Source organism: Nycticebus coucang, chromosome 3 (genome assembly GCF_027406575.1).
Source record: "Nycticebus coucang isolate mNycCou1 chromosome 3, mNycCou1.pri, whole genome shotgun sequence".
In the NCBI taxonomy this organism is placed as follows: Eukaryota; Metazoa; Chordata; class Mammalia; order Primates; family Lorisidae; genus Nycticebus; species Nycticebus coucang.
This window is the reverse complement of record NC_069782.1, coordinates 65,329,196-65,354,498: the sequence shown is the minus strand read 5'-3', so window position 1 is coordinate 65,354,498 and position 25,303 is coordinate 65,329,196. Positions and strand designations below refer to the sequence as shown.

Below are 25,303 nucleotides of genomic sequence, written 5' to 3'. Positions count from 1 at the left end.
CTTCAGTATTTTTTTTTTTTGAGACAGAGCCTCAAGTTATCCCCCTGGGTAGAGTACTGTGGCATCACAGCTCACAGCAACTTCCAACTCCTGGGCTCAAGCGATTCTCCTGCTTCCACCTCCCAAGTAGCTGGGACTACAAGCGCCTGCCACAATGCCTGGCTATTTTTTGGTTGCAGCCGTCATTGTTTGGCGAGCCCAGGCTGGATTCGAACCCGCCAGCTCAGGTGTATGTGGCTGGCGCCTTAGCTGCTTGAGCCACAGGCGCTGAGCCAGCCTCAGTATTTTTTAATTCAAATGAAAACAAATGGGACTCTTTTTCCTCTCCAGTTCTCTATTGAACTGAAACATGCTTTTTTGTTTGTTTCCAGAGTCAGGGGGTCTTGGTCTGTTGCCCATGCAGGAGTGCAGTGGCATAATCGATCACAGCTAATTTCAGCCTTGAACTCCTGGGCTCAAGTCATCTTCCCAAAGTATTGGGATTACAGGCATCAACCACTGTGCCCAGCCCAATTTGAAAAGTTTGATAAAGGTACACATCTACAAACCTACCATCACAATCAAGATATATAGCATTGGTTGGGTGCAGTGGCTCACACTTGTAATCCTAGCACTCTGGCAGGCTAAGGTGGGTGGATCACCCAAACTCAGGAGTTCGAGACCAGCCTGAGCAAAAACAAGACCTCATCTCTACTAAAAGTAGAAAACCAGCTGGGTGTTGTGGTAGGCACCTATAGTCCCAGCTGCTTGAGAGGCTGAGCAAGAGGATCTCTTGGCCCGAGTTTGAGGTTGCTGTGAGCTATTATGCCACAACACTCTACCCCGGGTGACAGAGTGAAACTGTCTCAAAAACAAAAAAATGATATACACCATTTCCATCAGCACCAAAGTTTCCTTTTCTATCTTATTGGTTTGCTTGTTACACCCATAGCTCTGTCTCGTCATTCCTCGGGAGAGCTTCCTCATTCTTCCTGTGACTTTGGAGACCCCAATGTGTGGCTGAACCACTAACTAGCCATGTACTGAGGGTCACCTGCATTACGCCCAACAATTTTGCAATCCTCAAACAACGCTGCAATCAATGACCTTGTAAAATGTCTTTCGTACGTGTGCAGACATGTTTATGGTATATATTAAAATTCATTCTTTGGAGCAAATCACCTGACAGCCCATCAGGCTTCTGCCTAATATCATGGCTCCTTGCTGGTGTCCCTTGAGGGCAAATCTTTCAAATCTTTCCTTTTTTTTTTTTGCAGTTTTTGGCCGGGGCCGGGTTTGAACCCGCCACATCCGGTATATGGGGATGGTGCCCTATTTCTTTGAGCCACAGGAGCCACCCAAATCTTTTCCTCTTACTAACAAGCTTCAGTGGACATCCCTGCAACAATCCTTTTGTACATATGTAAAAGTATGTATGCAGGATAACTTGTGGAAGTGGGATTTCTCAGGGTCTGTTTCTTATGATTAACACAGAATGCCAAGTGCTTGTCCTGAGTTGATAGCTGCAGGGAATCCTAGTTCCCTTCTGGGGGAGAGTTGAGTAATATCCACCCCACCCAGCCCAAGCCAGTAGCACTGGGCAAGTCACAGCAACTGCTCCTATGGTGACTTTCAACCACCACTTCAGCTGCTACAGGGCAGGGACTGAGTTGTGAGGCTCCAGCTGCCTGCCTGGCTAAGTGAAATGAAGCTGAACAAAATGAACATAACTGTGGGTTGAATGCAGTTGCCTGCATTCTCAGCACTTTGGGAGGCTGAGGCAGGAGGATCACTTGCGTCTAGGAGTTTGAGGCTGCAATAAGCTATAATTGTACCACTGCACTCTAGCCTACACTCTCAAAAAAAAAAAAAAAAACAGGGCAGCACCTGTGGCTCAAAGGAGTAGGGTGCTGGTCCCATATACCAGAGGTGGCAGGTTCAAACCCAGCCCTGGGCCAAAACAAAAAACAAAAAAAAAACCATAACTGAGGTTACTTCTGGAGACAGGAACTGTTGCGTTTGTTATAAGCTGCTCACCATAATGCCAGCCCTGAGTTTGTTCCAGCTGTCATTTACCATCACTTCTGATCTTGACCTTTGAGGCAGGGGCTAAAATCATCCTTGTTGCGGAGCACCAGCCCCATATACTGAGGGTAGTGGGTTCAAACCTGGCCCCAGCCAAACTGCAACAAAAAATAGCTGGGTGTTGTGACAGGCTCCTGTAATCCCAGCTACTCGGGAAGCTGAGGCAAGAGAATCGCCTAAGCCCAGGATTTGGAGGTTGCTGTGAGCTGTGATGCCACGGCACTCTACTAAGGGTGACAAAGTGAGACTCTGTTTCTTAAAAAAAAAAGTCATCCTTGTTTCTCAGAGGACATTACAAAAGCTTAGACAGTGTGGGTTTGGTTTTTGTTTTGCTTTATTTTTGGTACAATATTTCTCTTAGATGGGACAGTTTAAGTGACGTTACTGGGCTTATGCCAAAAAGTGGTAGGCCCTCAATCTTAACCACAACTGTCTGGGGAGCTCATGGCCAACCTTCCTCTTCCCACTGACTCAGAGGCTCCAGACAGGCAGGAGACTGAATCAGAGATCACCTTAGCCCAACATCCCTGTTCCCAGGGCCTAGAGTATAGAAAGAAGAAGTGATACATTCATTGTCACACCGGGGATCAGAGTTAGGGCTGGGGACTGTAAACCAGGCCAAGCTCCTCCATCCAACCAAACACTTTTACTGAGCACAAAGGACCAGCCAGGAGGCTGAAGCTGGAGGATGACTTGAGCCCAGGAGTTCGAGGCTACAGTGAGCTATGATCACACCACTGCACTCCAGCCTGGGCGACAGAGTGAGACACCGCCCACATCTCTTAAAAAAAAAAAAAAAAAAGAACATGATGTAGGTTCAAGGTGACATTGCATTTCGACTTCACAGGGAAAAAAAGGTACATATTTGCCTTGTCAATTTGCCTGGAAAAAGACAAATCCTGAATGCCACTTTAGACCATCTACAAAAATAAATTTCAGAGGAATCAAATATTTCAGTGTAAAAATAAATCACAGGATCACAGGAAAAGATGGGAATGAACCCACACAAAGACTCATGGAAGGGAGGCAGGATTCATTGTCTGCCTTCTTAGGTCTCTGGCTATGTCTAAGAATTAAACCGACACAAGACATATTAATAGGAAAAATGCATACAAATATATTTAATGGGATACAGGAGCCCTCCAAAGGAACTGAAGACAAACATTTATGTGAACTGGACAAAGAGTAGTAAATTATGAAAATGTGATACTAAATGTGGCAGTTAGTTAATGGTAGAAAAAACTAGGAAGATAAAAATCAGGCTTGGTGCCTGTAGCACAGTGGTTACGGCGCCAGCCACAAACACTGAGTCTGGCAGGTTCAAACCCACCCAGAGCCAGCTAAGAAACTGACAATTGCAACAGAATAACTGGGTGTTGTGGTGAGAGCCTATAGGCCCAGCTACTTGGGAGGCTGAGGCAAGAGAATCACTGAAGCCCAAGAGTTTGAGGTCGCTATCAGCTGTGACGCCATGGCACTCTACTGAGGGTGACATAGTGAGGCTCTATCTCAAAAAAAAAAAAAAAAAATTAGTTTAACAAGGTTTGTTTGTACAGATTTTTCTGTTTTGACTCCTGGTCTTCCTATGAAAAAAATATTATTTTCCTTCTAATATAAGGAGAACATCTCCCATGTTCCGTTTCAAGAATAAAAGAGGGAGGTCCGTGTACCTTTCTTGTACCTGCTGCATTTCAAGTGCCTTTAGCTCAGAATAAACTGTATACTAAAGTGGCATATCTTGGGGTGGCATCCTCTGCCACTCTTCACCTGAAAGGCTCTGAGGGCTCATAGCACCTCTATTCATGATTGTCCCAAACTGGAAGCAAGCAATGCAACAAGTCATCAACAAGCAAAAGAATAAAGTGTAATACATCCTATTACTCAGTAACAGGCAGGGCACACCTTCAATTCTAGCACTCTGGGAGGCTGAGGCAGGAGGATCACTTGAGCTCAAGAGTTAGAACTTGCAGTGAGCTATGAGGACGCCACTGCACTCTAGCTTAGGTGATAGAGTGACATAGTCTCTAACAATAATTATTATTATTGGCTTGGCACCTGTAGCTCAGCAGTTAGGGTGCCAGCCACATACCCTGGGGCTGGTGGGTTCAAACCCAGCTAGGGCCAGCTAAACAACAATGACAACTGCAACCAAAAAATAGCCAGGCGTTGTGGCATGTGCCTGTAGTCCCAGCTACATGGGAGGCTGAAGCAAGAGAATCGCTTAAGCCCAAGAGTTTGAGGTTGCTATGAGCTGTTACATCACAGCACTCTATCGAGGGCAACATGGTGAGACTCTGTCTCAAAAAATAATAATTATTATAATTATTATTATTAAGACCAGGCACAGTGGCTCATGCCTGTAATCTTAGCACTCTGGGAGGCTGAGGCAAGTAAATTGCCTGAGCTCTGGAGTCTGAGACCAGCCTAAGGTAAAGTGAGAACCTGTCTCTAAAAATAGCCAGGTGTTGGCTGGATGCCCATACCTCAGTGATTAAGTGCCGACCACATACACCAAGGCTGGTGGGTTACAGCCCAGCCCAGGCCTGCTAAACAACAGTAACAACTGCAACCAAAAAATAGTCAGATATTGTGGTGGGTGCCTATAGTTCCAGCTACTTGGGAGGCCGAGGCTAGAGAATCGCTTAAGCCCAAGACTTTGAGATTGCTGTGAGCTGTGACACCACGACACTCTACCAAGGGTGACATAGTTAGACTGTCTCCAAAAAAAAAAAAAACAGGTGGGTGTTGTGGCGGGTGCCTATAGTCTCAGCTACTTGGGAGGCTGAAGAAGAGAATCACTTAAGCCCAAGAGTTTGAGGTTGCTGTTAGCTATGATGCCGTGGCACTCTACCAAGGGTGAAAAGTGAGATTGTCTCAAAAATAAATAAACAAATAAACAAGAAAAATTAAAAAGGAACAAACTGGGCGGTGCCTGTGGCTCAAAGGAGTAGGGCGCCAGCCCCATATGCCAGAGGTGGTGGGTTCAAACTCAGCCCCGGCCAAAAAAAAAAAAAAAGGGAACAAACTACTGAAATATAAAAATGGATGGGTCTCACACTGAGAAGCCAAACTAAAAATGCTACACATTGTATGATGTTCTGACCAAACACAGATCAGCTGGGGCCAGGGTATAGCAAGGTAAAGAAGCAGCGCCAAGGAGCATGAGGAACTTTCTTAGGGTGATGGATATATTCACTGTCTTGATTGTGGGGATAGCTCACGGGCACACATGTATGCCAAAACATGCAATTCCATAGTTTAAATGTGAGCAGTTAATATTTGTTTGGTCAATTAGGTCTCAGTAAAGCTGGGAAGGAAGGAAGGGAGGGGAGGAAAGGAGAGAAACAAGGAAAACTAATGTGGCGATCATAAGCAAATTCAAAATTACATACTCCTTGTGACCCAGAAATGTCATTTTTGAAAAACCATCCTTCACAATAAAGATCCAGTCTCAAGGATGTTGGTCCAAGGACTTGCCCTGCAATTATCGTAGTGGCAAATATCTGAAAGGTCCTGGGCTTGTCCAGTAGGATAATAGCTGGATGCACAATAGCAGAGTGGTACTATAAACAAGTTACCTGTATGTGTACAGACCAGTAAGTGGAAATAGCAAGTTGCAGGGTAACTGTACAATATGATACCATCCTGTGTGCATTCCAGATTGTACAGCCCTGAAATGATCTCCAGAAGGGTAGTTTCGAGGGTAACACTGCCCCCTAGGGGACATCTTGGAGATTCCTCTACAGACAGTCAACTTATGATGGTTCTGCTTGAAGATTTTTGAACTTTTTAAAAATTTATTTATTTTTTACCTTTATGATGGACTTATGATGATGTAGCCAGATCATAAGTCAAGAAGCATCTATATTTGAAATAAATGTGAAATTATTTTTCTGAAAACTCTAATGTAACATCTCTATCAGGATCCCCAGTGACCAAACACTTGCCAAACTCAATTGTTAATTATCTTTCCTCATCCTCAAACTCTCAGAGACACATACTAATGACTCTCAAAATTCCACCCAGATCTTTCTCCTAAGCTCTAAACTCCCAAGTCCAATGGTCTGCTTCACACTTCCTTTTGTTTATTTCACGAATATCAGGGCCAAGGCCCAAACACAACCCTTAACATCCTTTCCCTCCTATTACCTCCCGAGTCTTCTTCCTCTGAGTAAGAGGCAGCACCTAGGGTTCTTTCTACATAGCAAGACTCACCCTTTACTGTGCTTTGTGCTTCACTCCATCCTAAGTTTTTTTTTTTTGTTTTTGTTTTTTTAATTTCAGTTTGCTTGTTCATTCTTCTTTGTTTGAAGTACTCCTTTTTTGTTGATTTTCTTCTTCCTCTGGTGGTGCTGGCTGTTTTTGATTTTTTTTTTTTTTTTTTTTTTGTTGAGACAGGGTCCCACCCTATGCCCCTGAGCAGAGTGCAGTGGGCCTGGTAGCTCACCACAACCTCAGACTCCGGCTGCAGGCACCCCGCTGCCTCAGCCTCCGGAAGCCGCTGGGATTACAGGCGCTCGCCGCGGCGCCCGGCTGGGTTTTTCCATTTTTTTCACGAGTCGGGGTCTCACTGTCGCTCAGGCGAGTCACGAACTCCTGAGCTCAAGCGATTCTCCCTCCTCAGCCTCCCACAGTGCTGGGATTACTGTTTTTGATGTTGTTAGTAGAGACGGGGTCTTACTCTGGCTCACTGCTGCTGATACTGGTCTTGAACCTCTGAGCTCAGACAATCCACCCGCCTCAGCCTACCACAGCGTTGGGACTACAGGCGTGAGCCACCATGCCCGGCCTCCATCCTGTTTTATAGAAGCTACCTTTGCCTGTTTAATACTGGGTCAGGCTTCAGGTTTTAACCCGAGCATTGGTCCCCCACCCCAGGGAAATATCACCTCTCAGACTAGGTTTTTATTTTATTTATTTTTCAAGACAGGGTCTCACTATGTTGTCCAGACTGGTCTCAGACTCCTGGCCTCAAGTGATCTTCCCTACACACCTTGGTCTTCCAAAGTGCTAGGATGATAGGCGTGAACCACCGCAGCAGGCCTCTGGTTAATTTATTTTATTTACTGATTGAGAGAGACAGAGCAACATGGTGTCATAGCTCACATCAATGTCAAACTCCTGGGCTCAAGCAATCCTCTTGCCTCAGCCTCCCAAGTAGCTGAGACTACAGGTACCTGCTATAACGCCTTCCTCTTGGTCAGGCTTGAGCTCTGAGCTCAAGCAATCCACCCACCTCAGCCTCCCAGAGTGCTAGGATTACAGCCCTGATGTGCTGCCCCTGGCCACCTCAGGCTAATTTAGAACCTCCCTCCAGCATTCTGTGCCCTGAAACCTACACATCCTTCACCACTGCACTGAAGTGTCCTAATTGAGTCTTTATATTTAAATCTGGACTCTCTAACAGATTGCGGGAATTGTGGGTCTTGCCGCACTCTTCCAGCTCCAAAAACAGAGCTTGGTTTCATCCATTAATAATAAGTCTCCCCATTGACCCACGAATGGACTAGCAAATTGTGGTACATGTATGCCATGGAATATTATGCAGCTTTCAAGAAAGATGGAGACTTTACCTCTTTCACGTTTACATGGATGGAGCTGGAACATATTCTTCTTAGCAAAGTATCTCAGGAATAGAAGAAAAAGTATCCAATGTACTCAGCCCTACTATGAAGCTAATTTATAGCTTTCACATGAAGGCTATAACCCAACTATAGCACAAGAATATGGGGAAAGCGCCAAGGAAGGGGAAGGGAGGGGGGAGGTTAGGGCAGAAGGAGGGTAATGGGTAAGGCCACACCAACGGTGCATCTTAGAATGGGTACAGGCGAAACTTACTAAATGCAGAATACAAATGTCTACATACAATAACTAAGAAAATGCCATGAAGGCTATGTTGAACAGTTTGATGAGTGTATTTCAGATTGTATATGAAACCAGCACATTGTACCCCTTGATTGCACTAATGTACACAGCTATGATTTAACAATATAAAATAATAATAAAAAAATAAAAAATAATAAGTCTAGCCCCGGCCAACATCACCTCTCATCCAACTATTGCTATGGCTTTCAAAATGGTCTGCTAGTCCCCTCATCCAAGTATTCTCCACTCAGCACAGGAATGGGTTCCTTAAAACACAAACCAAACATCACTTCTCTGCTCAAAAATCTAATAAAAGTCCTTAAAATGGCCTACAAGGCCCCATTGTGATCTGGACCCTGCCTGCCTAACCAACTTCATCTATTATTACCTGGGCAAAGTGTGGTCCGCCGACCAGATTTTGCATGTATGTCACTTGGGAGCGAGGTAGAAAAGCAGGCTCTTGGATCCCCCTTCTAATCTGCTAAAATCGGAACTCAATTTTAAAGAGTGTCCAGGGTGGGAGAAACCTAGGTGTGCTGGGGTTGGAAATGAGGAGGAGAGAACACAGCTGAGACATGCCCAGGAACATGGTGCAGCTTATGACAAGGCTGCCTTCCCAGCTCACAGCTCCTGAAGCGCGGGAACCGCCCTTCCTGGGTTCTAACCAGAAGTACTAGCCGGGAACAAAACAAGTGTAAATAGGCTCCAGCTCTTGCGCAGGCGCACCGAGACCCTGCCACCGAACTCGGAATTTGAGTACGCAAACGCACGGAGAAGCAGCTGCAGAGAGCAGTGCTCCTCGACAGGAAGTCTTGGTCGCAGGTGGGCGGGACCTGAAAAGAAAGGGATTTCCGCTTCCGCCTGGAGCCGGATGTCACTGTCTCCCGGGTGAACAGGCCTTTGCAACCAGAGGAGGCGAGTGCAGGTGACGTTTCGCGCGGGCAGGCGTTGGGTCCGGGTCGGGCTGGAGTGGGCGCTTTCCTACTGAAGCTCATGGGGTCTTAAAGGAGGCGCCGCAGGCTGCGGATTTGAGGACGTTCGGTCGGGTTGACTGACTTTTCCGGACCCCAGCTCTCTAAGCGCGGCTACTCAGGCACCTGGGTCCTGCGGGCTGCTGGCTGGAAGTAACGCTGAAACCCCGGTGAGCCTGGAGGAAACGCCAACCCGCCGCCTTGTGTCCCATCAGAGGACACTCTTCCAGCCCCCTTTGGAGTACTTTGACTTTGGAGTACTTTTAACGTTGCCCCCGGGAAAGGCCGAGGCCTCTGCAGTCTTTGCGCAAACCAGACCCCATTTCTGTCGTGTGAGGCTATGGCCACAGGGTAAAATGAGAGATTCTGGGGCCCATTCATAGAGACATCTATGTTAGGAGACTTATCTATTCATTCAACGAATAGTTTTTAAGCGCTTAATGTATACCAGACAATAACATATTGGAGATTCAGCAGTGGCTAAAACATGTCTGCACACAGCTGACATTCTAGTGGGGAGATCTGGGGATAGGTTCAAAGATGTGCATTTTCGAGCATTTCCACCCCATCGGCAGGTGGTTCTCTTGCAGCTAGTCATGGGGGCCAGGCTTTGAAGGGCAGGGCAGACTTGCCCTGGCAGGTGAGAGGATGGGCTACATACAAAGCTGCATTTCGTTTGCTCTGCCTTCTGTGTCTCCTGAACTCTAACTGATGCTGTCTCCTTATTTTGCATCTTGTACCTTTCTCCCCATTGCTCACTGAGCTGCAGCCACACTACTCTTCTTTTTCTAGAAAAAAGCTTATTCTGCCTTGGGGGCCTTTTCACTTGTCATTCCATCTGCCTAGACCATTTTGTATAGCTGCCTTCTCTCATCAGTTAGGCCTGAGCTTAAGCGACACTCAGAAAGGGTCCCTCTGATTACCTCTTATGTGAGGTATCCCTGCTCTGAGATGTTCACTTAGCCCATTTTATTAACCTCATTGCACTAAGAAATACTTGGGATCATTTTGCTTCTTAGTTTGCTTGTTAAGGGTCTGTCATCCTCCACCAGAATAGATTCCTGGCCTGCTTTGTTTGCTGCAGCATTAGTATCAGGACCAGTAATTTGTCCACTCATTCATTCATTCAGCAAATTTGTTGAGCACCACCTCTGTGCTGTGAACGAACAATTCTAGGCTCTGAATATACAAAGAAAAGACAAAAATATCTGTTCTCCTGGAATTTACATTTGGACAGTGGTGGGTGAAATTGAGACACAGGGAGACCAATGAGGAGCCTGAGACAACCCTGACTCAGACCATGGTACTGGTCCTGGAGTTGGTGAGAAGGAGTCAGATACTGGGCATATTTCTCAGGTCAAAGAGCAAGGGCAGGGCAGGATATGACAAGGGAAGTGAGAGAGAAAGGTGTTGAGTTTGAGTTAGAGGTTTCTTTTTTTTTTTTTTTTTTTGAGACAGAGTAAAATAGCTGAGCATTGTGGTGGGCACCTGTAGTCCCAGCTACTTGGGAGGCTGAGGCAAGAGAATCGCTTAAGCCCAGGAGTTGGAGGTTGCTGTGAGCTGTGATGCCATGGCACTCTACCCAGGGCGACAGCTTGAGGCTTTGTCTCAAAAAAAAAAAAAAAAAAAAAAGATGGAGTTGCTATTAGTTGAGCTCAGGAAGACAGCAGGAGAGAAGGTTGAGGCATCAGGAGTTCAATTTTGGGCATGCTGCTTATAAACATTTGTTAAGAGATAGGTGAATGGGCTCAGCGCCTGTAGCTTAGTGGTTAGGGTGCCGGCCACATGCACCGGGGCTGGTGGGTTCAAACCCAGCCTGGGCCTGCTATACACCAATGACAACAACCAAAAAATAGGCATTGTGGTGGGCGCCTATAGTCCCAGCTACTTGGGAGGCTGAGGCAAGAGCATCACTTAAGCCCAAGAGTTGGAAGTTGCTGTGTTGTGACACCAGGGTACTCTACCGAGGGCGACATAATGAGACTGAGACTACCTCAAAAAAAAAGAAGAGAAGGCTCCTTGTGGCTCAAGCACTAGCCACATACACCTGAGCTGACGGATTCAAATCCAGTCCGGGCCCACCAAACGACAATGACAGCTGCAACAAAAAATAGCCAGGCGTTGTGGCGGGCACCTGTAGTCCCAGCTACTTGGGAGGCAGAGGCAGGAGAATCGCTTGAGCCCAGGAGTTGGAGGTTGCTGTGAGCTGTGACGCCCCGGCATTCTACCCAGGGCGACAGCTTAAGGCTGTGTCTCAAAAAAAAAAAAAGAGAGAGAGAGATCAAGTGAAGGTGTGGCGGAGGCAGGTAGACCAGCAAGACTGCAGTCCAGGGGAGACATTGAGGCTGGAAAAGTGGGAGTCATCAGTGTAGAGGAGGCATGAAGCCCTGAGGCTGGGTTAGATCTCCAGGATCTGGAAGTAAATAGAGCCAGAGGGGGCTCAGTTCAAAAACTGAGCTCCTGGGCTCTCTTATTATTAAAGAAGTTAATGGAGAAGCAGGAGCTAAGGAAGCTCAAAGCTACCAGTGTGACAGCATGGGAAAGTGTGGGGTCCTGAGAACCATGTGGCCAGGGTGGGAGGAGGGTGGAGGGGGCATTATGGAGCCATTGTTGACCTTATTGGGGGGGGGGAGGTGGAATGAGGGATACAGAAGAGAATGGGAGAAAAGGTAGACAGTTTTACACTAGAAATGCCTGCAGAGAAACAGGTAGTAGCTAGAAAAGGATGAAAAGGTGTTTTATTTTTCCTTGTCAAATGATGAGAGAAGTACCTTGTTTCCCCGAAAATAAGAAATCCTCCGAAAATAAGACCTACTTACAGGAAAGATAAGACGTCCCCTGAAAATAAGACCTAGCTCATCTTTGGGAGCACACCTTAAAATAAGTTCGGGGAAACAGGGTAGTAACAAGCATTGTCAGTAGTAGAGCTGAAAATTTGATGTTGCTGAAGGAAAAGGGGACAGGATCCAGGGCAGAGTAAAGAAGTTGTTTTGTGGGAAACAAACATTGACATAATTCTGTAGTAAAAGAGAGAAGGCCACGTGGATGGTCCTAGGTGCTGTCTTCTGATTTCTTCTTTTTACTCGGTAAATCGGAACCACATACAGTTAAGAGTGAGGCTGTTACATAGGGAATTATCACTAATTATGAATAAAACTCTGCTCTTGATTCTGGGCAAACTGGTGGGCTGCTGACCTGCCCTGTTGTGGAGGAACAGTGCTAGAACTGGTGGTGGGGTATGTGTCTGTGGAGCCACCTTGGGAGGACCAGGTGTGGCAAACGCGGAGCCATGAACACAGTCTCAGGCTCGGTGGTAGCTCAGTGGTAGCTGCTGCTATTTCCTTACCCAGCTGTCTCTACAAAATCTGTCCCTAGATGTCCCTCTGCCACATGATCGCCCTATCATTTTCCTCAACCCCTTGTCCTTCCTGTGTGTTAGTTACTTTTTCTCTATACCCACCAACTGTGACCCTGTCCCACTCTGTTGACTTGTCTCTTCCTTTTTTTTTTTTTTCTTTGAGATGGTCTCTCTCTCTGTTGCCCTAGGATTAAGTGCCATGGTGTCATTATAGCTCACAGCAATCCTAAGCTCTTGGGTCTGAGCAATTCTCTTGCCTTAGTCTCCCAAGTAACTGGTATTACAGGCATGTGCCACTATGCCCAATTGGTTTTTCTATTTTTGGTAGAGACAGAGGTCTTGCCCAGGCTGGTCTTCTATCTCCACCCCATGTCCTGCCCTGGCTCTGCCTTCATCTTCATCCAGACTTGTGATTCACATACTTCCATCCCTACAAAGCATATAGTGATTTTTATCCTTTTACTCCTCGTGGCTTCCAAGACCCATCCCAAACATCCAGAACCCTCCCACTTACCTCTCTGTCTAGCAGCCTGTCATCTGTGGAAAGGCTGCCCAGTGGTCCCATCTGGAGGCTGTGAGATCCCCCCAATGTCACTCCTTGTGCATGTTTACCTGTAAGAGGACCAGCCAGAATAAAATCACCAGCTCCTATGCACTTAGACTTGGCTCAGCTCTGCCCTGTTGGCCTGGCGTGGCCTGATCTAGCCTGTAGTCTTTGTAGTCTTTGTTGTCCCCTCAAGGAACAATAACTTCCTAGTACAGGTGCCAGCAATGGGTGGGATGGGCCCTTTTGCTAAGCCCTTAACTTACATTTGCATTCCTTATGCCAGCCCCACAAGATTCCTCTGAGATAGTGATCTCTTCTCTATTGTGTAGATGAGGTAACTGGGGCACAGAGAGCTTAGGTAACCTGCCCTGGACATGCTGTGAGTAGAGGGAGCCAGGGCTAGAGCTTCTCCTCATCCTTCCTGTCCAGAGCACATTGGGATTGTCCTGCCCAGGGACTGCAAGCCTCATCCCTCAGAGTTGGAGGCTTGGATGCCACTGTGCATGTCCTCCCCCTACAATGGGCTGCTGCCAGGCCCTCGTTCTGGCCAGCTTCCTGGAGCACCAAGGAGGAGAGTGGCACAAGACTGTGAGCCACTGACTTTTGCCCCAACCCTGCAGGTCCACGTACCTGCAGACATGGGACGCAGAAAGTCAAAACGGAAGCCACCACCCAAGAAGAAGATGACAGGGACCCTTGAGACCCAGTTTACCTGCCCCTTCTGCAACCACGAGAAATCTTGTGACGTGAAAATGTAAGTGGGGAAGTGGGTGTGGGATCTTGCCTCATGGGGTACCCAGAGCTCCCCATTCCCTCCTCCCCACCATCCCTCATTCTTCCCCTCACGTCCCTGCTTGGGGCATTGTCATCCACAGGTTCAGGGTTCATTGCTCACCAGTCCCTCTGCCTCTGCCTGTTTCAGGGACCGTGCCCGCAATACTGGAGTCATCTCTTGTACCGTGTGCCTAGAGGAATTTCAGACGCCCATCACATGTATCCTTGGAAAACCAGGATTTTTCTAGGGAGTGAGGACAGGGTGGCCAGAGCTGTCATGCCTAGGATAGACTGCTTAGGACACCTGGCCAAGGGTGAGGGACTGGAACGCAGCTTCTACTCCTCTGGCCTTACTGTGTATGTTGGTATAGGGCTGTGGCTACCCAGAGGATCAGGTAGTCACTGACTGATTCATGGAGGGTGGGGTTGGAAGAGAAGTTGCAGGGCAGGGCTCTAATGCCTTCAGTCACCCTTGACCTAAGTGGCTCAGATCTGTCAGAACCCGTGGATGTGTACAGCGATTGGATAGATGCCTGCGAGGCGGCCAATCAGTAGCAATGCAGAAGGCCCACCCCCTGGGCAGCTCTGCCTGCCGTGGACCCACCCCTGTGGTTCCACACCAGAGACATTCCAGGGGTTCAGGGTGTGGGTCCAGGATTGTCACAGCCCTCCATGTGTGTGGATGGAGTGGGTATTAGTGTGAGTTTGGGGGGCTGCATGTTAGCTGTGGGGGTGTGCTTGTGCTTGGGTGTTGAGGGGCTTCTGGGCCTGAGGGGCCTGAACTGGCCTCACTTGGCCCCAGAAGCCTCTGTTTTGTTCCCTTCTCCAGCCCCAGATCCCCCAGCTCCTGGGAGGACCAGTTTCCTGACACTCTAGGCAAGGGAAGCCTGGGAGAGGCTAGAGCGGGACCACGTGGGGCTTCTCACCCACCTCACCAGCACCTCACCTGGACTTCCTGACCTTCCCCACCTTCAGATGCCCATGACCTGGGATTCAAAGCCACTGTCACCAAGGTCCCTTGATTGGGTCGTATCAGGCAGCCAGCTCCCCTGTGCTAACTGGGAAGCCTCATTTCATGTCAGTTGCCTTTGGAGGGGGTCGGGTATAGCTGCCAGTAACAGGCCCTTAAATAAAGCAGCTGCTGCAGATCCTGGCCATCATGATTCTTCAAGTTCTGTATATGCCCTAGAGCCAGGAGGGAGGAGGAGGAGTACAGGCTAATGCATTCAGGGGGCCACCCTCAAGGCCCACTTGGTCAGTCCTGCCAACTGTCCTATGTTTTAGTCACTCAATAAGCATTCAGGATGGATTGGCCACTGATGTACCAGACAGACATCTGGCCAGGTGTCACAGCAGTCACAGTGAAAAACGTTATGGGGGAGTTGAGACAGTAGGAGCAGTGGAGGCACTTTCTGGAGGGATGGCCCAAGGAGGTGATGCTCCAGGGCCGCCCTGTGCCCAACTCTGCTCTAAGGCCTTAACTAGTGTCACTCCTGCCCGCATCCTGATAGCTGCCCTGTGGGCAGGTGCCAGAGTAACTCCAGGTTCAAAGATGAGGGAATTGAGGCCAGAGATGGGGCAGGTTGCTGGGCTAGGTTCTATAGCCAGGAAGTGGCAGGGGTGGGACTTGAATGCAGAAGCCTGACTTCTGAGTTAGATCCCACAGTCTGACTTCTCTGTGAGTTCAGGGTCTAGGCTGAGTGACCCACTCATGGGCTGCCCTGGAGCCTGTGGGCAGTGATGGAATATGGGAGAAGAACAGTCCGTGAAAGGGACCTCTTTCCAAGGAAGATGAGGACTCTTGGAAAGGGCACACAGGAGTAGGACGCTCGCAGCTGACAGTGGGCACCTCCTGAGGGCTGCACGTGCCCTCAAGATGGTCGCACGGGTAATGGGGATGCCAATGCCCAGCAGCCCAGGCAGATCCAGCTCTTCCACTCAGCCTCCTGAGCTGGGGCAGCAGGTGATATGTGCCTAAGCATCCTTGTCATACTGTAGGAGGGATGAAAGAACCTTTCAACCACAGGGGCTGTGCTGAGGATGGAAGTGCCAGGCACAGTTAGAATAGCTCTGGGGCCCAGCCAGGGCAGGGACAAGTGTGAACGACTAGGGGAGGTGTGGAACTGACCCAGAATTTCTGGCTACCAGACTGGTGGCTGGACACACCTTGCTACGACATTCTCCTTGGCAATCTTGCCTCCTGCAAGGCTCCAAGTAAGGTCCCCAGCCTGGCAAGAGCCAGCAGATGTAGGAAGAGGGGAAGAAAGGCATGTGGGTTGTGGGGTGCCATCTGGGATCCAGCAGGAAGGGGGCTCACTGCCTGCAGCCTGCCCACCCCAGTCTCAGGCCAAGTGCTAATATGGTACTGTTTTCCTAAGAATGCAGGGCCCTGGGCCAGGCGTGGGTCCTCAGCAGAGCTTCCCTGCACTGGCCCCTGGGGAGCAGGACTTGTAGTAGCCACACCAAGAGTGCCTGGAATCTGGTTTCCGAGGCCCTAGGAGCTGTATGCATCTGCAGATCTGGTGTCTGTCTTTGCAGATCTCCATGTTCTAGCCATGACATGGAACAGGGGATCCCTCCCTGGGGAGGGAGATGGAAAAGATGGTTCTGTGCTGCCCCCATCTCCACTGCTTTATACCTTCTCCCTGGAACCATGATGTTTGGTGGCCTCCAGGCAGGGTGGCTGGTCCTCACAGGTATAGCAGGGATCCCTCTAAAACATGAGGTTGGGGCCCTGTCCACAGCCTACTAGGGCCCTGGGCTGGCAGCCTAAACGCCAGGTTCAGTCTTGAGGGTGCTGGGAGTGAGATGGGTGCACAGAGGTAGCCCTGCCCCGTGGTAAGCTATTTGGCTGCCCTCTGCCAGTCAGTAAGGCTGGCACCCTGGCTGGAAGTGCCTGTCATCTCCCTCAATCCAGGCCTAAAAAGTTTACCCAGTCACTAGGACCCCCTGCTCTTTGTCTTTCTTCATTGTCAGTGCCTGAACCCCATCAGCAGCTCAGGGTTTGGAAAATCACTCCCTGTCTGGGATGTCATTTCATTTAAGCTCTCCCCTGACCCTGCAGGGCTTACTGTTCCCATTTTCCTGATGGGGAAACAGGCCTATGGAGGAGTATTTCCCCAGGGTCACCTAGCCAGTGAGCAGCAGCTACAGGATTTACATCGTATCTAGCTTGTACCAGTGCTTGGGCTCTTTGTCACCACAACCCACAGTCCGTCCCCCCCTCCCGGCCCCGGCCCCGGACATCTGCTGGGCATTGTGTGTGTGTGAGGCTGTATACATATTAGCTCTCCCAAGTATGCCTTTTTTTTTTTTTAAGAGAAAGACAGGACGTCACTCTGGCCCAGCCCGGAGTGCAGTGGCCCAATCGTAGCTCACTGTAACCTTGAACTCCTTAGTTCAATGGATCTTCCTACATCAGCTCGAGGCCTCAAGTGATTTTACAGCCATTTATTGTGCTCCAGTGAAATAGAAAAAAGAAAGTGCTTGCGTTCCAAACGCTGCTGTCACATCCATGTACGTCAGTCGCTGCAAACCAAACTGCGTGTGTCCGCTGGGTCTCTGGGCATGCAGTTTGCTCCCACTGCAGGGACAGGGTGGGGCAGGTCGAGCCTGGGCTCTGGGGGCTTTGCTTGGGGGGCGGGTTCTAGTCCTGGGGTACCCACTTGTGAGGGAGTGAGGAGATAGCTGGAATAGCTTTGCTCAGTGCATCCTTTGGGTGCTGTTGGGAACACCCAGCTCTATGTTGGACCCTGTAGCACTACAAGGGAGGGCCCCCACATAGGCCCCCAGGCTGCTTTCACCAAACTCTAACCCTGTAGGCAGGTGCCAAGTGGGCTGGAGGGTGCCATGCAGGGAGAGGGGGTTGACTGGGCCTAGCGGTCACTAGACCCAGCCAAGAGCAGCAGCTAGCCTCCCTGCGGGGGTGTGGGAAGGGCAGGGAGGGCAAGGAAGGCCCGTAGCCCCTAGGCAGAGTTGTAGTAGTTGTGCAGGTGGTGATTGTGGGCAGGCTCGCCTAGCTCTGGATATTCGGGATTCAGGCAGTACTTGGGGTCGTAGACCTGACGTGGCAGCCCATATACAGTCATGCCCCTCTGCGAGGCCCCCTTGTTGCTGCCCATCTGCAGACTGACATTGAGTGTGTCACAGTGCTCCATGCCCAGCCCAGGCTCAAAGATCTGGCGCTTGGTCCCTGGCGCAGTCATGCCGGCCTGTGGAGGGCAGTATGGTCAGGCTGTGGGGACTGCCAAGGGTGTAAGCCTTTCTGGCATACCCTGTGGCCCCCTGCTTACCTGGCTGGCGCCCTTGTTGGTGCCCATCTGCAGGCTGATGGTGGCCCGGTCCAGGGGCTGGTCTGTGCCCAGCTTGGGGTCATAGAGGTGGCGCCGAGTGCCATAGGCTGTCATGCCCTGCTGGCTGGCAAACTTGTTGGTGCCCATCTAGGAAGCCCCAGGGAGAATCGCACCGAGGATTACAGAGCCTCATCAAGGGCCATGAGAAGTAATTGACATCAGAGGACAGGGACTGTTCCATTTTCAGATTAGAAACTGAGGCCCAGAGTGGGCGTGTATAGGATCAACTTTTAGGGTTCAAGACCTGCCCCGCTATGCATGAACTGAAAGATCAGGCAAAAAGAAGCTAGCTTCTCTGAGCCTCAGTGTTCTCATCTGTAGAAAAGGGGTGATGGTAGCAGTACCTCCCATGACAGCTGTTAATGGAAGTTTATAAGTAGAAAATGCTGAGGCTTGGCGCTCGTAGCTCAGTGGTTAGGGTGCCGGCCATGTACACTGGGGCTGGTGGGTTTAAACCTGGCCTGCGCCTGCTAAACAACTAATAATAACTACAACAATAAAATAGCCAGATGTTGTGGCCACCTTTAGTCCCAGCTGCTTGGGAGGCTGAGGCAAGAGAATTGCTTAAGCCCAAGAGTTTTCTGTAAGCTGTAAGAGGTTGCTGTAAGCTGTGACACCGCGGCACTCTACCAAGGGCAACATAGACTGTCTCAATAAAAAAAAAAAAAAAAAAGAGAGAGAGAGAGATGCTGAGCTCTGTGCTACACTTACAGGTTAGTTAATGCCAAATATCCTTTTCCCCAAAGCTCAGGGCCCAGGGGTGCCCTCTGACCTCCTCCATGGGGAAAGGGCAGTACCTGCAGTCCAATGATATTCCGCCCTTCTCTTAGCTTCTCAGGCTCAAATTTCCGTTCCTGCTTCTCTGCATATTTCACCCCCACATTCACCTTGTTTCCTTTTGTCTTGGCCTGGGTGGAGTAAGGAGAGTGGGATCCCAAGGGAGGGACTCCAGGTTGTACTGTCCTCTTGGAGACCCTTGGCAGCACTTGCCCCTCACACTGAGCTCAGGGGCATGAGTGGCCACCTACTGCCCACTGCTCCAGGCCATAACCCACACTTACCATGCTGGCCAGGGCCAGGAGGGTGGACTGCACCTGGGTGTGGTTGGTGTTCTCAAACAGGTCATTGGCCTCAAAGATGTCATGAGGCTTCACCCCGTACTTGGTGATGGCCTTGATAAAGTTGCCAATGTTCTCCAGCTGGAGAGAGGCAGTCAGTGGTGGGTGGGGGGCTTGTGTGCAAGGAAGGGGGTAAAAGGGGTTGACCCTGGGCTTACCTGGTGCCAGTTTTGGGTGGACTCATTCACCTTCTTCACAGAACCTGGCTGGAGTTTATTAATGAACCTACAAGGAATGGGGGATGGGAGTAAGAAGGATGCCCCTTATTGTTCCAGCCCAGCTGGCAGGGCATCACAGTGACAATGGGTAGCCCACACCATACAATTGTGTCACCTCCCCATAGCCAGATCTCAGCTGCAGCCCTTCCAAACTACCCATGCACACACAGGTGGGATGCCAACTTCAGGGGAGCTGGACTCAGATCCCCATGAGAGAGGCTCCTTATGTCTGAGTCTCCTGATTTTCCCCAGGGCTCTCTGGTGCCACTTCTCAGCATCCTTTTCTCTTGCAGACAGTGGGGAGCCCAAACAGGCCTTTTTGGTGCTCTTTCAGCAGCACATGTACAAACAGGCCTTTTCTCTGACCACATACCCTCTGCATGATCCTGTCCAGTCTCTTGGCTCAAGGTACCATCCATGTGCACCCCCATGTTTCCCTGCAGCTCCTGCCTCTTGCTGTCCACCCAGCTTCCTCCATGGCCATCTCTCAAACCTACCCCACTCCTACCAATCTCTGGGTGCTCAGCCAAGCCTTTGAACTTGCCCCTGACTCACATTCTCAGAGCCCCACATCTGATCCATATGTCTCCTTTTCTTTTCTTTCTTTCTCTTTTTTTTTTTTTTTTTTTTTTTGAGACAAGGTCTCTCACCCTGTTGCCCTGGCTGGAGTACACTGGCATCATCCTAGCTCACTGCACCTCAAACTCCTGGGCTCAAGCAATCTACTCTCCTTGGCCTCCCAAATGCTAGCATAACAGGCATAAGCCACCGTGCCTGGTCAAATTTTTCGATTTTTTGTAGAGACAGACTTTCACTCTTGCTCAGGCTGGTCTCAAACTCCTGGCCTCAAGCAATCCTGCTTTGTCCTCCCAAAGTGCTGGGATTACAAGCGTAAGCCACAGCTCCAGTCCTCTCTGCCTTCGAAATACATCCAGAAGCCCACCCACTACCACCCACCAACTCTGCTGTGGTCTAAGCCACTGCCACCTGTCTCCTGGGCTCTTGGTAGTGGCCTCTTCACCAGCTCCCAACTTCCACCTTGTCCTCTACGGACCCTTCCTCATGCAGCAGCCAGAATAGGCATTTAAAATAATTCAAGTTGGCTTGGCACCTGTGGCTCAAGTGGCTAAGGCGCCAGCCACATACACCTGAGTTGGTGGGTTTGAATCCAGCCCAGGCCCACCAAACAACAATGACGGCTGCAACCAAAAAATAGCTGGTTGTTGTGGCGGGCGCCTGTAGTTCCAGCTACTTGGGAGGCGGAGGCAAGAGAATCTCTTGAGCCCAGGAATTGGAGGTTGCTGTGATGCCACAGCACTCTACCCAGGGTGACAGCTTGAGGCTCTGTCTCAAAGTAAATAAATAAATAAATAATTCAAGTTAATTCTGCAGTTCAGAATCTTTCATTGGTTCCCCATTGCCTTCAGGATCAAATCCTAATTCCTTGGTGTCTGTTCCCTGGTTCACTCTGTGACCTCTTCTCCCTCACTCACTTAGTGCTGCCCACCAGCCTCCTCGTGTTCCTTGAACACCCCAAGCCCGCTCCTACCACTGGGCCTTTGTCCCCTCTGCATCTCCCAGAACTCCTGGCCCCCTCTTTCCCTTTATCCAAGGTTCTGTTCAAATGTCACCTCAGAAAGCCTCCCAGATCACTCTCTAAGAAACAGCACCCCCCAAAACCTGCCCCTCCCATTCCCCTTTTCCCCAGATCACGAGGTGATTTGATCCCACCACAAAAGCTTGGGCTCCTACTTGCTCCTAGCTGTTCATTCACTGCCCACAATGCCTTCTCCTGAGCCTGAATTGCATGAATGAATGGGTGGCTGGCTCTCTAATCTTTGAAGGCTGAGCAGCCCTCTTGTCTGAGCGAGGCCACCAGTATGCTACCCCCTCCAAAAGCCCCAATTCTTTGTTCCTAGTAGATGGGGAGGGAACAGGATAAAGACCCCCGATACCCTTCCCCAGCACCTGGGGCTTAGGGAGCCTGCCCCTTCAGAAAGCTTCCCAAGGGTGCTTGGGTCACCAGCCCTGGGTCAGACACAGAGATGCAGATAGGACCCCACTCAGCATTAGGGCTGCAGTGGACTCAGAGCTATGCCTTCTGAAGGGAGTATAGAAAACTAGGCACTACTTAGATCCCTGCGGCACATCCCTCACCTGTCCAAGTCAGCTATGAACATCTGTTGTTGCCAGCTGCCTTTTAGCTATGACTGCTCTTTCTGGGGACTATGGAGGCCACAGATGGGTCTGCCCTATGTAGCATGGTGGTTAGGATTCTGGAGTCACTGCCACTGAAACAGCGTGGGACTTCAAGCAACATGTTTTACCCAACTGAGCCTCAGTTTTCCTTGCCTGCCAAGTGGGCACGGTTCCCTCAGTCCTCTCACCTCAGAGGAGTGTTCTCAGGCGTCCAATATAAACTGTTTGACCCAGCTCTCAGCTCATGGTCATTTGAGGGGTTGAGAGGCCATATGGAGATGGGTATCTGGGTTGGGGGCAGCCCAAGCAAGATCTAGGCCATCAGCACCCCACTTACTCGCAAAGAATGATGCCATCCTTGAGGCCATCCATGAAGTTGTTGCCAATGCAGCGCCCTGTCACTCCCTCAATCCACTCTCTCAGCTCCTGCTCCCGCTGGAGGTCGTACTTCTGGGCCAGCTGAGGGTGGGGGGTCACAGAGGAGGCCGTGAGAACACTGTGGGGAGTGGCTTGGGTTCCTTTGGTCCCATCTAAGCCTCCTTCAGCCTCATCTTCCACATCCCTTTCCAACTAAGGCAATTCTACCCCAGCGTCCATGAGCAGGAGTTGGGGGGGTCTCTGGGGGGGGCTGAGGGCCAGAGCTGAGGTGGCACCTGCCCAGAGGGCCATTCCGGGCATTCTGAGGTTTGGCACCAAGGAGTGTAGGCAAGGGGGGCTGGATGTGAACAGCCAGATTCTTAGACCCTGAGGTGCAAGGGGCAGCGCTGGTCTCTGGTTCCCTCTCCAGGCCAAACTTGGGGCTATCTTCCCCTGGCCTTAGTCCCCTGTTGGAGGAGAAGGTACCCAGGTAGGGGAGGACATCTAGGAGGTACCTCTGGTGCTGACTTGCAGCAGACTGCTCTGTGCTACATCTGTGTCTCTCAATGTCTCTCCAAGTCTCCATCTCCTTGGCTCTTTCTCTGGCTAGGGATGGGATCAGGCCTTTGTCCTACCCCCCACCCCCACCCCTTGCATTTCTGTATGTTTCTGTCTTTCACCCAGCCCTGTCTTTCCTTGGCCTAGTCTTGGGGTCCCCTTCTCTCTGGGTGCTGTCTGGCCATGGGTGGGGCTGATGAATCTGGCATCTCTGCCTCCCTAGGTTTTTCTCTCCAGAATCCAGGTTTGTGGCCTCTCATGGGGGGAAGGGCCATGTCTGTTGCTCCTCTCTACCTCTCTATCCTTGTCTCTCAGTCTTATCTGGCTCTTGGCTCACCCTCCCCCAACTATCTCTCTGGTGTCTCAGGCTCTCGTCTCTTTATCCTCACCCCTTCTCCCCCTCCCCCTCCGGTTTCTCCAGAACCCTCCTCCCCAGCTCAGCCAGGCTCCCTGTCCCGGGGGGATAGTGCTGCCCCATCTCCTGGGTGGGAGGGGCAGCCCCCTCACCTGGCCCCAGCCTGCCGCCCCCCTCCCCACCAGCCCAGCTTTATAAAGCAAACCAGCCCTTATATAGCGTGGCTGGGGCTCCCTGAGGCCTCCTTATATGGCGTGGCTGCTCTGTGCCCCAGGACGGCGGCAGTGGGGGGAGGGGGCAGCGCAGGGATCACTCTCCAGTCAGAGCCCCCGCCCCCCACTCGCACCCAACTCCAGCCTGAGGATCCCCCAATCCAGGTTGCAACACCTCCCCACTCCCTCCCTGTAGGATCCTGGGAAAAGCCTCCCTGAGCCTCAGTATTCCTCTCTGTCGAATGGGGCTGGGATTCTTCCCAGCAGCACTCTTGCGGGGATTCCAGTGGGGTGGGAACACCAAGTTCCCTACCCTGGATACCTGACCCCATTCTGGTGTAGGGGGATGAGTCCAGGGCCTTAGTTCTGTGCCTGCCTTACCTGGGTAATTTGCCTCTCCTCTCTGAACCTCAGTTTACCCATCCATGGAATGAAGGCAGTGTCTGGGTGTCTTCCTAGCTGAACAATTAGGAGCCCCCTTTCCTCCTCTGCTGTCTCTCTCTACCCTCACCATCTCCCCCAGTTTATGGGCTTCACCTCCCTGGAACCCCAGCTCTCAAGCACTCCCCAATATCTTTTTAAGACTGGGGGTATGGAAAAAAATCAATGAATCTTACCCCCAACAACCCTCTCCCAGCCAGGAACACAAAAGGTTAATAGAGGACTCACAGGTAGGGAGCTTTGCAGTAGACTGACCCTCTCTGTTTATGTATGGCTGTGTCCCCCCCTCCCAGTACCCCATCCACCCCCTAACAGTAGCTGAGAGCTCTGAGAGGTTCCCAAGGGGGAGCAAGGCAGTGACTGCCCCATTCCTTTCCCTCTCCCCCTCTCAGGTTCTAGGTCACATGGGGTAGGCAGGAGGGGGTTCAGAGAACACCAACAGCCTGGCAAGATGTGTGGCCAGGCTAGTGAGGCCCTGCAGCCCTACCTTGTTCTTGACCTCAGCTGACAGTCCATAGGCAGGGCCTCGGTTGAAGTGAGCAGAGGACATGCTGGCCGGTGGGCTGTGGCTGGGACAGTGGTGGCACTGACGGTGGCACTGACGCTGAGGACTGATGCAGCAGCTGAAGCTCCAACTGCACCCTCTTCCCTCCTCACACGTTTTTGAAGCTCCGGAGGCGCGCCTGGGTCTCTTCTAAGGCCATTCCATTGGCCATAAGGGCCTGCCAAGGGGCGGAGCACCCTCCACCTCGGCAGCCCCTCCTTGTGATGTCAGGGCCTTGGTATTGGGAGCTGATTGTATCATTGTTTCCACCTAGGGGGGCAGCCTGTATTATTCTTAGGGGGGCTTGATCATACACAGACCAACCTTCTTCTGTCATCCCTGCTGCCCACTGTCTACTGGGTCTCTGGCTGGGTCTCTAAGTTCTTTGTCTCTCTCCAGTTTTGAGGCAGGACTGTCACCTGTTGTAGTTTACAGAGTACTATCCTGGGTTTAACTCTAGATACCTATAGTCTATACCCTTAGGCAAGTGCCTTTCTTCTCTGAGCCTCTATAGCCACATCTGTAAAATGGGCTAATCACAGCGCCTGACTTATTGGAGGTGTTGTGATGATCAGAAGAAATAATGCCTTGGATGTGACCAGCACAGTTCTTGGCACAAGGAAAGGACTCAGATGATAGCATTCTTTCTGCTGAGGGTCTAGCACCCCAGTTCTGTCCCCTCCAGCCTCTCATAAGCACCCAGGGGAGCAGAAATCCTGGATCTGAGCTGTGGAGTGACTGTGTAGTCACATCCCAGGGAACTATGTCCCTGTCAAGTAATCCCACCTAGCCAGATTTCACCCCAGACAACATGGGTGGATGACATATCCACATATATCAAGGCCATGATGGTGACACTAGGACAACACATCAACTTCCTGGCACCCACTAATGATATAAGGACATGCCATGTGCTAAGGTCATGGCTGTGATATGCCCAAGTGACAACAGCCTTAGGTCTGGCCTTGTATCCACTCAATCCTCACAACACCCTCAAAGGTGAATGCTGTGATTACACTTGCTTTACAGGTATGGAAACTGAGGCACGGCTGCATAGAATCACTTCCCCAGTGTCACACAGCTGCCTAGTGAGTAGAATTTGAGCCTGAGTCCCATAATCCTTAGCTATGAGCTAATGCAGGGTTTATCAATTTCAGCACTGTTGACAGTCGAGGCTGGGTAATTCCTCCTGGTGGGGGCTGCCTTAGGCATCCCTGGACTTCTCTACCTGCTGGATGCCAGCAGCACCCCATTAGTTTTGACAAGCATTTTACAAGATATTGACAAATGTCCCCAGATGGGGGTGGAAGATCACTATCCTTTTAGTGCCACTGAGCTAAGGCAATATGCTAAGGACTAGTTGATGGTGC

General features: G+C 50.5%; 2 protein-coding genes across 6 annotated transcripts; one reads left to right on the top strand and one right to left on the bottom strand.

The window, feature by feature from the left end:
• Window positions 1–8,700: 8,700 nt before the first annotated feature.
• Window positions 8,701–14,734, top strand: ELOF1 (elongation factor 1). 5 transcript variants are annotated; one of them, XR_008379062.1, is made up of 5 exons: window positions 8,701–8,854; window positions 13,426–13,559; window positions 13,728–13,798; window positions 14,070–14,253; window positions 14,409–14,734. XR_008379062.1 is itself a non-coding variant. In XM_053586529.1 (4 exons), exons 2-4 carry the CDS (start codon window positions 13,444–13,446, stop codon window positions 14,132–14,134), a joined length of 252 nt encoding a protein of 83 aa, XP_053442504.1. In that variant the 5' UTR covers window positions 8,701–8,854; window positions 13,426–13,443; the 3' UTR covers window positions 14,135–14,734. The 5 variants fall into 5 exon arrangements, 3 of the variants coding, with proteins under 3 accessions (XP_053442504.1, XP_053442506.1, XP_053442505.1); XR_008379061.1 differs by having other exon boundaries at window positions 14,070–14,278; XM_053586529.1 differs by having other exon boundaries at window positions 14,070–14,734.
• A 2,280-nt stretch (window positions 14,735–17,014) lies between these two features.
• Window positions 17,015–24,126, bottom strand: CNN1 (calponin 1). Its single transcript, XM_053586525.1, has 7 exons — window positions 23,877–24,126; window positions 21,804–21,925; window positions 19,208–19,274; window positions 18,993–19,130; window positions 18,729–18,839; window positions 17,872–18,018; window positions 17,015–17,790 (listed from the first exon to the last, which is right to left on the bottom strand). Exons 1-7 carry the CDS (start codon window positions 23,937–23,939, stop codon window positions 17,545–17,547), a joined length of 894 nt encoding a protein of 297 aa, XP_053442500.1. The 5' UTR covers window positions 23,940–24,126; the 3' UTR covers window positions 17,015–17,544.
• Window positions 24,127–25,303: the final 1,177 nt, after the last annotated feature.